The sequence below is a fragment of the Trypanosoma equiperdum genome (assembly GCF_001457755.1).
Source record: "Trypanosoma equiperdum strain OVI genome assembly, contig: ctg_893, whole genome shotgun sequence".
Classification (NCBI taxonomy): domain Eukaryota; phylum Euglenozoa; class Kinetoplastea; order Trypanosomatida; family Trypanosomatidae; genus Trypanosoma; species Trypanosoma equiperdum.
The window spans coordinates 3,125-13,042 of record NW_027124857.1 but is presented as its reverse complement, the minus strand read 5'-3'; the positions used below and the strand labels follow the sequence as shown (position 1 = coordinate 13,042).

The 9,918-nt window shown below is 48.2% G+C and overlaps 4 protein-coding genes across 4 annotated transcripts; all 4 read left to right on the top strand.

Annotated features, from left to right (window-relative positions):
- Positions 1-274: 274 nt before the first annotated feature.
- TEOVI_000430400 (uncharacterized protein) lies at positions 275-2,929 on the top strand (the record flags this gene model as incomplete). The annotated part of the gene is made up of 1 exon (XM_067227089.1): positions 275-2,929. The coding sequence occupies one exon, from the start codon at positions 275-277 to the stop codon at positions 2,927-2,929; it is 2,655 nt and encodes an 884-aa protein (XP_067083190.1).
- A 779-nt stretch (positions 2,930-3,708) lies between these two features.
- TEOVI_000430300 (uncharacterized protein) lies at positions 3,709-4,782 on the top strand (the record flags this gene model as incomplete). The annotated part of the gene is made up of 1 exon (XM_067227088.1): positions 3,709-4,782. One exon carries the CDS (start codon positions 3,709-3,711, stop codon positions 4,780-4,782), a length of 1,074 nt encoding a protein of 357 aa, XP_067083189.1.
- A 221-nt stretch (positions 4,783-5,003) lies between these two features.
- On the top strand, positions 5,004-5,507 carry TEOVI_000430200 (uncharacterized protein; the record flags this gene model as incomplete). Its single annotated transcript, XM_067227087.1, has 1 exon — positions 5,004-5,507. One exon carries the CDS (start codon positions 5,004-5,006, stop codon positions 5,505-5,507), a length of 504 nt encoding a protein of 167 aa, XP_067083188.1.
- A 535-nt stretch (positions 5,508-6,042) lies between these two features.
- TEOVI_000430100 (Importin 1) lies at positions 6,043-8,769 on the top strand (the record flags this gene model as incomplete). Its single annotated transcript, XM_067227086.1, has 1 exon — positions 6,043-8,769. One exon carries the CDS (start codon positions 6,043-6,045, stop codon positions 8,767-8,769), a length of 2,727 nt encoding a protein of 908 aa, XP_067083187.1.
- Positions 8,770-9,918: the final 1,149 nt, after the last annotated feature.

Sequence of the window (9,918 nt, the reverse complement as noted above, 5' to 3'; positions counted from 1 at the left end):
TTTTTTTTTTTTTACACATGAACGTAACAATAAATTTGAATTGAGGAGGAAGCCAGGTAAATACATGAGTAAATATATCTGTACATACACATATGAATGGGCTGGCGTCGCGAGGCTTGGTATTTGCAAAGTTTGTGCCGTGCTTCTCATCATATTTCCCCCCTCGGATTCTTATTCTCTTCCTACCCCACTGTGAACTTTCATTAGTGTTCCCTTCCACATACGAGTGTCGTCTCCCGCTACTGACGTAAGAGGAACTTCAGAAATTTTGAACATGACTGAAGAGAAGCAGCAGAAGCCATTGTATGCTCAACGGCTTTGTGGTATGGTTGCTTTGACCACATTGAGGGCGGGGGATGACTTGCTAGCGGCTGCTGCCAAGGGTAAAATCAGGGAAGATGTTTTAAATGCACGTGCCACACGACTGCTTGGGTTCATGCAGCCACAGAGTGAACTCTCATCCACCGAAGAGGTGCTTCTGAGGGCTTTTCAACAAGAGTTTGACATATCCCAGCCGGGGGTACGACACACTCTTCTGTGTTCTTTTCCTCCAGGTGATGAAAGCGGAGGGTTTTGCCATTGTGCTCGCCTTTACCGCCCCATGTTCAACTACACTAAGTGTGAGACCGCCGATTATGGTTACTATCTCATTGATCTTAGCGTCGTGTATAAGGATCCCACCACCTTGTTGGACGAACTACAGAAGCGATGGATAGCATTGACAAAGGGACTGTCGTCCGAGGAACCTGAACTTGTTTTAAACATCCCTGAGGTTATTCTTGTTGTTTTGCATCCGTCTGAAGCGGCACCGAGAACTACACTGGGGAGTATGCTACCGTCTCTTGTGAGGCTTGTGTCGGACCATACAGGCAAGGAGAAGGAAGAAGAGAATGCGGGAAGGTGGGAGGTACGAATGTCCGGTTTCCCACCACGACACAAATTGAATCTTCCGTTGCGGCAGCTTAAGCAGCTTTGTACCGTTTCCATCGAAACGAGGTCGGAAAACTACACAAACGGATGCAACTGGATCATTAGCAGCCGGCGAAAGTCTGCCATCAAGTCCAGTTCCTGCAATGTGCACCTTGTATCCAGCGACTTTCTAAAACATTCATTGTTCTTTATGGAATGGTGCGTCCCAGAGGATTTTCACTTGATCCCTCGCTGGCCCGCTTTGAGAGGGGAAGGGCCCACAAGCGATGTGCTAGCCAGGTTGCTTTTGGATGTAACAAAGCAAGAAGCGGGCACTACGATCCCTCCGGAAAAAGTTCCTCAAGGTCGGCCTCGTCTCAACATTGACGTCACGGGTAAACGATTCAAAGAGTTGGAGGGAATTTCAAGGAACATAGTCCCTTGGGTGCATGTTTTGTGTCCGCAGTGCGTAAAAGGCGGTGATGGGACAAATTCCCTGTCAACTACTATACACTCGCACCCGGATAATAGTTCCGAGTACAGCTGCGGAGAGGTCGTACGGATTCCATGCGCTTTGTCTTCCGAAGCGTACAATTACTATGAGCATCGAGTGAAAACGATTAACGGCATAAAGCAGGATATTGACGTGCGCTTCGTAGAGAGCGTGTATACTGCCGTTTCTACCGTACCACAACAACATCTAGCAGTGGATAGCTTACTCGGTCAACTCGAAATGACAGAAGAGATGTTTCATAATCTCTCTCTCCTGCAAGGTTACGGGGCCTCCGTACTTCCACTTTCAACCGGTGTCGCAGCTTCCACTTCCGTTGTAGCTGCGACATGCGCGGTTCACGCTGGTAAAACCGCTACCAACAGGAGAGTGACATGGTTGCTGCACAAATGGGAGGCACAACACCGTGGTCTTCCCGAAAGAAGAAAACACACCTCTGCACCGCCACGTTCAGCTAATGAAAGCCACATACCCGAGGGCATCGGATCTTTGTTGGAGGTGCTGAGAGAACAGTTCCTCACGGTCACGGGAAGTGCTTCACCACATCGTGGCCCCTTTTTTCTTTCAAGGGATGGGGAAAAGATGCTGGAAACCCCATTTATCACTGGGGAGAATGTGGAGGAGATTAATGAAAGAGTGGTGGAACTAGCCGACGTGGCGGAGGTAAAGTGCATGTTTGATGTTACAACGAACTCCGAGACAGACGCAGAAGTAAACGAGGAAAATATTATGGTTTCATTGCCATCCGGACTGCTTAAAGACACACTAAAGTCATCTATCGTCTCCTTTGCACCGTGCTCTCCGATCTTAGGCGCGGTTGTTAACTCCAACACCGGCGACGGTGCCGATTCATGTGTTTGCGAGGATGATGATCTGATTGTGTTCGAAGGTGCCTCGGGTTGCACATGCACACCTGAGTCCTTATTGGAACTTTTAGGTGCTGTCCTCAATGACTATCTGAAACTATTTGAAGGAAGCGAAAGGGTCGGATGTGAATCGTTTTGTCGTCGCCGCATGGCTCAGCGGGAGTCGGTCGCCACAAATGGTTTTTGGGGCGCAATCATGGAGGAGTTACGACATGCTTTAGTAGTCGTTAGGGATAACGGTGTGAATGATTTCAATGGGGCGGATGGTGTGGCTGCACATTTTCTCCCTAAAGCAGCGGAGTGTACTCTTCAAACCCTCCGAAAGCATCTGAGAGATGCCGCGTGCGCGGAGGCTCCGGCCACCGAGGGACGGGGAAAACTGTGGCTAAAACATATTGCCTTTTTGTTGGCGCATGCCTCTTTCTCCAACGCTGCTGCGGGATCTGCTCATGTGTTGAATCATCGCAGCAAGTTGAATGATTTCTCTTCTAAGGTGCTTGATGAAGAGCGTTTCAGACGTTTCGTTCGTGGGCTGGAAGGACATTTGTTTTTTCTTGATTCAGCGTTATTGGCTGTCGACACAGCGGTGCTCAAGCGGTGGAAACTTGCAGACGAGGAACTGGGTAGACGGCATCCCAATTAGGAGGGCGTATGCATGAATCGGTTCTGCACGGCTGCAGGAGCGGTAATGATAGCAACATATCCTTTTCAACAGAAAGTAAGGTGTAATTATTACATCACACACAGACACACGTATGTATATACGTAACTATTTATTTTGTTTTCTTGTGGCGTGCGTACGCGTATACATACATTTATGGTTTGGTGTTCGTTCTTTATTTTTATTTTTTTGCTGCATTATTATATATATTTTCAAAGCAGTCGTTTAAAAGTTGTTTCGTTATTTTTTTAAAAGCTCTTTTCTCTAATTGGAGGCTGAGGGGAGTTCACGCGTTGAAACGCTTGTTCCTTTTCATTGTTTTAACATGACTGTTTGATATCATTTGCTTTTTAAACTTGTCTAGACAGATTTTAGGTTGGTTGAATGCTTTTGTACCCCTTCATGTCGACAAGAATGAACAGTAGATACAGAGGAACTTATTTTCACTTTTTCTGGTGGTTTGTAAGTAAAAAAGGAAAAAAAAAATGGAAAGATACAAGGGGGTAGGAAATTATCGGGCCTTTTCGGCTATGGAAGTTGCTCTCGCCCTTCCTTTAAAAAGTAATTTATTTACATATTGTTGTGTCGCGTCGAATCCTTCCTGTTATTTCCCTTTCTTTCTTCTCTGTGAAGTAGTGTCTCCACACTAAGCCGTTTCTCCCTTCATATTATTATTTGCTGTGGAAGGAACTGCTGGCTGTGTGCGAGAGTTTAGGCGGCCTGCGGTACAAAAACACAAACTATCTAGTAGTTGGGCATTTATGCGCCGCTTAGCTACCGCTTGTTGCCTCTCGTGTCACTTTGGCCGCTCGCAGCTCACGTCTGAACGTTTCATTCATATCACCCCGTTAGCTCTACTTGCATCACAGAGCGACAAGCCCGGGTACTCCAATGACGATGCATTAGGAGCCGAAGATCCCTTTAGGGCTGTTGGGGATGCGATGAAGGACCAACAACGGCAGCTTGAGAAGAATGAGGGGGGAAAGGGAGCACTACCTGATGATATCGACCCAACGGCATCGGCTCTTAACCGCCGCCGCAACCGCCGTAAGCGCACAGTTGATACCATATTGGGTGATGTCCTGCATGATGCGCTGCGGTTGCGGGATATGGGGCACAAACCAACCGCTGACTTTGTGTACAAACGCACGCAGGAGCGCATGTACGAGGAGGAGTACGGGCATAAACCGCCGAGTAAATCGGAAAACGCAGCCAAATACGTGCCGTTCCCTCCCGACTTTGGCCTACGGCGCCTGGTTCCGCTAGAAATGGACGATCCGTGGCCTCAGCGGGCCATAACTCAGGAGAATCCTGTTTGGACTCGTCGTCAAGTTGAAGAAGATCGAGCGGCTACGGGGGGTGCAGGTTTGCGTGAGTGGGAGGCTAAGACATTTGGGCCCCGTGAGGGATTTGATTCCACTGGGGAGTTAACTGACGCAATGGACGAACTCGCCTATTGGGAGGAGTGCTTTCTGCGCTTCATTCGGGAGGCGCCACTGCCGCAGCGGCGAACGTTACCGCTTCTGCACGAGCATTACAGGTACTTAACACACCGCCTCATTCGGGCTGAGCGCCATTATATAGCAACGCGGGATGTGGTTCTGCTGAAGTGCCATGCATCTCCATCAGTATACAAAATGAGTGAAGATGTCGTAAACCGAGTCCGTGCGCTTTACTCGGAGACGCATCGCTCGCTTTCGAGCCCCAACTATGATCCGGTGCGCATGAAGAAGTCTGTTACCGGCCCTTTACTACAGATGAGTGAGGCTGAGTTTGAGGAATGGAAAAATGTGCAGAAGCATCGGAGGAATCGTTTTTTGTCAGAGATTCTTTAGGTGACGAAACCAAGTACTCATTATCGCTCCATCTGCCTTTCTTTTTTACCCCCTCACCGCACAAAAATCTGTATCATTCGTTCTTGTGTTATCATTGAAGGAACGCTTTTTGTAGGGCTTTGCTGCATACATTTTCTCTCCAACAAACCAATTAACACATCCCCCCTTCCTTCGATGTTTCAACGCACACCCCCACAATCACGCAGCTGTCTTTAGCAACAATGAGGCGGATCATGTCCCCTCGTGTGATGTGTGAAGTAAAGTTTGGGAGTCGGCCCGCACCGCTTGCCTGTAGTCGGATGTTTTTTATTCCTCCTCAACTTGCGAAGTTGATCGTCACCTCTGGTTTACTTATAGTTAAGGCCTTCCTTGTTGCACATCAGCAGGAGGCTAAGAGGTTGCGCGAGGAGGAGGAGAAGGAGGGCCATTCAGCTACGAACGCTCAGGTGGGGACAGGTAGTGCAGCCCTTATGACATCTTCGGAAGCATTGCAGATTCTTGGACTACAACCGAATATGTCCGTTCCATTGACAGCGGAATCGGATCGGCAGCTGGCCGCAGTGCGATTCGAGCATTTGTTCGCCATTGCGACACGATGCAAAAATGTATTTCTTCAGGGGAAATTGAGCGGGGCTTACAGAGTGTGTGTAGACCCCGAGTGGGATTTGAAGGATGAAGTGAAAGATAGCCATGGTAATTCTAGGGGAAATGACGCGATGTGGTAAGGTGGCACGCCCAATCAATTTTCGATTAATATCAAGACAGGGGAGATAATTGCCACGCTGGGTGCAGTAAACTGCCGAAATTTCTACCAGTGTTTTTTTTATGTTTGGCGTCCTTCCTTTTCATAGTCCTTGTCGAATACGCTGCTGTTTCACACCCGTGAAGTTGAGAAAACGTGCAAGAGATTGAAATGAGCAACTCACTTGTTGTGGGGTTACAACGCCTCACTAATCACATTAATTTGGATAGCAACGTGACCGCATTCGTCCAAGTTAAGACGATATGCACGACGCACGAGTTTCAAAGCGTCAATCAAGCCACGTGTTAGTAGTCGTCCGGTTATCCTGCTGATTATTATTTTCTTCCTGTTGTTTACCTTTGTGTGGGGTGACATTTTACCATTTCATACATTTTTTTTCCCCGCTGGCTCCCACTACTTTACCGATGAGACGCTCTGTTGTTGCTCAAGGGTTTTCTTCTTTCTTCACTTCCCACCTTTCTAATAATTATTATTTTGGTGATTATCCTATTGCAGTGATGGGCAGCGTGGGACAGGCTATTCTTATCGCCCTTGCTTCAGCGTCCGACCCGGACCCTGGTGTGCGTCACCGTGGTGAGGCGCAGTTGCTGGAGCTCAAAGCGAATCCTCATGCCTTCTTTACAAGCTGCGCTGAGCTTTTGGTGGATGCAAACGTTCCGGTTCGTGGGCGACAACTCGTGGGATTCATGCTTAAGAACAGTCTTTCGCATCCGTGTTGTGTTCAGAATCCTGGGCTGCAGAACTCTGTGATGACCCAAGCTGTGGTGGACGCAGATTTTAGTATTCGCTCCGTCGCGTGCACCATCATTAGTTGTGCGGTGCGGGATGGACACTGGCCTGTGGATCCTGTGGTGAAAGTGCTTACCGAAATTATTACCACGCGGAGGGGCGATATCTCAGCGTTGCACGGGGCGATGCGTGCTCTTTCTCAGATTGTTGATGACTGCGTCCAGTTGCTTGACATGCGGCGGCTGACAGGAGCTGTGGTTGAAGCTATTTTACCTTTTCTCCAGGCACCAGTCGCTCCAGGTCGCGAAGGAGAGGAAGTGCAACTTGGCGCGTTGGAGGCAATGGCTATTCTGTTGGAACAGGCCGGTATGGAAGTCAATAATGTCTCGTACGCCAGTCTGCAACCTCATGCCCTCACGGTATTGGAGAGCTGCCTCCACAATTTGCAGAACCCGCCTTCCGATCGGCTGGCGACGAGATGTGTCAAGTGCCTTGTTCTGGTGCTTTGCTTCCATGAGGCCATTCCGGATCATTTGTTCCACAACTTAGCGAATCTCATGTCTCTGATGATGACTTCAGTTGAGGGGCGCGGTGAAGAGATCCGTATTGAGGCGACGGAGTTCTGGCGTGGCTGTCTGTGCTTTCCACGCTTTGCAACACTCATTGAACCCATGCTTGACAGTCTTATACCCGTGTTGATTCACTCGATGGTGTACTCTGAAATGGAAATTGGTATGCTGCAGGCGAACGCCGAGGATTGGAATGTCCCCGACAAAATTGACGAAATCAGACCGCGACATTACCAGGCCCGTGTGAATGACACGGCTGCCGATGAAGATGAAGATGGCGGTGACGGTGACGGTGACGAAGTGGAAGAGTGGAATTTACGACGTGTCTCAGCACTGACACTCGACACTATTGCTGAATACTACGGCGAGAGGATCGTTTTTACTGTGCTAACCTCTATAGACGATATGATGCAACCCAGCAAACCTTGGCAGCTGTTGGAGGCGGCCATTTTGGCCCTGGGCGCAATCATGGACGGCTGCTTCAGTTTCATGACGCCGTACCTCAAGGATATCAGCGATCGCTTGCTTCAACTTCTTCGAGATCCATCCGCCCATTTTCTTGTTGTAAGCATATCGCTATGGACTGGGACGCAGATCGGTCAGTATTTTGTGTCTGATGCCGAAATACTGAAAAATTTCTTGACGTGCGTATTGCAAAGGATGCAGAGCCCATCCAAACTTGTCCAAGAGTCGGCCACTGCCGCCCTCCAGAAGATCATCAACCTCTGTGATGATGGACAGCTGAGCAATGAGGTACCCGTGATTGTTGGAAGCATTACCCAGTGCCTGCGGGGCTACCAGTTGAAGAACCGTGTGTTGCTTTTGGAGACACTTGAGACGGTGTGCGATGTGTTAGAGGAACCACTACGATCGAGTCCGGACTCCGTGGAGGCACTTATGGGACCACTCGGCGCTATTTGGAGTGAGACTTCCAACGATAGCCCGCTTATATTTTCCTTTTTCAGCTGCATGTCGGGTGTGTGTCGGGCGATAGGTCCATCCATTCAACCTGCCTTGGCGAGGGAGGTCTTCGAGCGTTCCTACCAAATGTTACTGCTCCACGTACAGAAGCGTGCCGAAGCTAAGCAGTTAGGCGAAGACCCACCGGAGTACGAGTTTCTAGTGACCTCGGGCGATCTTCTTTCCGGGTTGTTTGATGCCTTGGGTGGGACGCTGGAGCCACTGGTTGAACAGTGCAACCCAGCACTGATCTCCACAGTGATACAAATGACACTTGACGAAGATATTGAGGTTCGCCGGAGTGGCTTCTCACTGCTCGGTGATGTGGCCAAGAACGTTCCCGTCCTAGTGCAGCAGCGATTAGGTGATGTCGTCAAATCTGCCATGGATAATCTCGCAGATTTCAGTGACAACACTAGCAGCGTAGCGAGCAATGTGGCATGGTGCCTGTGTAACTTGTTGGAGAACCAAATGGATGTCAACGGTGTCCAGATGTTGGATGTGACAAATGGTCTTCCGCAGTTGTTTGCAGCAATTGCTCACATCCTTGGTGGTCGTTCCCTCACTGCAGATATGCGCAATATGGTGGAGAATATGTGCGTCTGCCTTGGATACATGCTGTACACAAATCCCGAGGTTGAATCAATCTCCGGATGCCCACTAGAGCTCTTCGCCGAGCGATTCTGTATGTACATGCGTAATGTGAAGGATGGTCCCCACACGGAGGCAGCTTTGAAGGGGTTCATCGGCGCAACGCGTCAAAAGGTTCCGTTTGTGGTGGGGCTCCTCCACCTCTTCTTCGACCTCGCCATCTCCGTGGCATCATCCAGTGCGGAGCTGAAGGGATCCATCTTAGAGTTATTGAATGCGGCAAAGGCACACAACCCTTCCTTGTGGCAGGAGAAAATGTTGCAGTACAGCGAACAGCTTCGTGTGCGTCTCTATCATGTCTATGGTATCCAGTAAACAAAGGAATGGAATGTTGCACAATGGAAGTAGCAAGTGCAAAGAGAGGTACAGGACACTAGGGAAAGAATGAAATGGGAATGAATGGGTGGTGGGGTGTACGGATTGTTAAGGCAAATAAACGTTTAAACAATAAGGAGCACCACGCCCAGTGTTTTACCACCGAATGAAGGAGGATGGAACCTCTGATGTGGGCGGGTAGAGGAGAAGTAAGTGGCGAGCAGGTAAACAAACGATGATGTACGTGTTTGAGTAATGCGTCGGTAAGTGGAGTCGATGGAGACTTAATATTAAAATGATTAGGAGGAAAAGGAGGGGGTGTGGATTTAAAGGAAAGATCACAGAGAGAAGATTGGAGAGCTGTGTTTATTTGTGCTATCAAGATATGATCAGCTACTTTTTATGCCTGTATTTATCTTTCAAGCGGTTTGCTCCTCACCCGCACACCTAAAATATTTCACAATATAAACGTATGAAACACATGCTTTTTTAAAAATTTCTTTATTTGCATCTGTGATTCGTCCTTTTCTTTTATCGATTCAGCTGTCTTCTCCGCTCTTATTTATTTATTTTTGGAACTGTTGGTTCAGAACGTCGCCTTGGACCACGCTTTAACGGTTTTAATGAATTAGCTATACACAGGAGTCGTTAATTAGACCAGCGGCACTGGAGTGAACATAGTAGTAGCAATGTTAAGATTTCAAAGGATGGGAAAGTTAGCGTTGGCGCTGTTGCGATGCGAAGGATTTTGAGGTTCTTGCTGCATCCTATCACCCGCAATCCGCTTTCTCACATCGGTGATTCAAAGTTTGTTGTGCCCACTTTTTTTTTAATTTTAAAATCACAGTATAACGTTATGCAGATGTCTGTCTGTCCGTCTCACGCCCGGAGCACATGTGCAACACATAATGTATTTAAAATTTGTAAGGTACACAATGCGAGTGATTTGTCGCACCATTATGTGAGGCAATGACGAATTTATGATTTCCTCTTGTTTTACCTGTACCTCTGGCACACTTGTCGTTTTGCAGGTATGCTGCTTTTGTAGTGTTGTAGAAACTGAGCCATATTATGACTCTTTTGCGTTTATTGTCAAAAAATTCCTCATCTTCGGGAAAAGAGTTCAAATTTACTGTTCTTTCTAGTGCG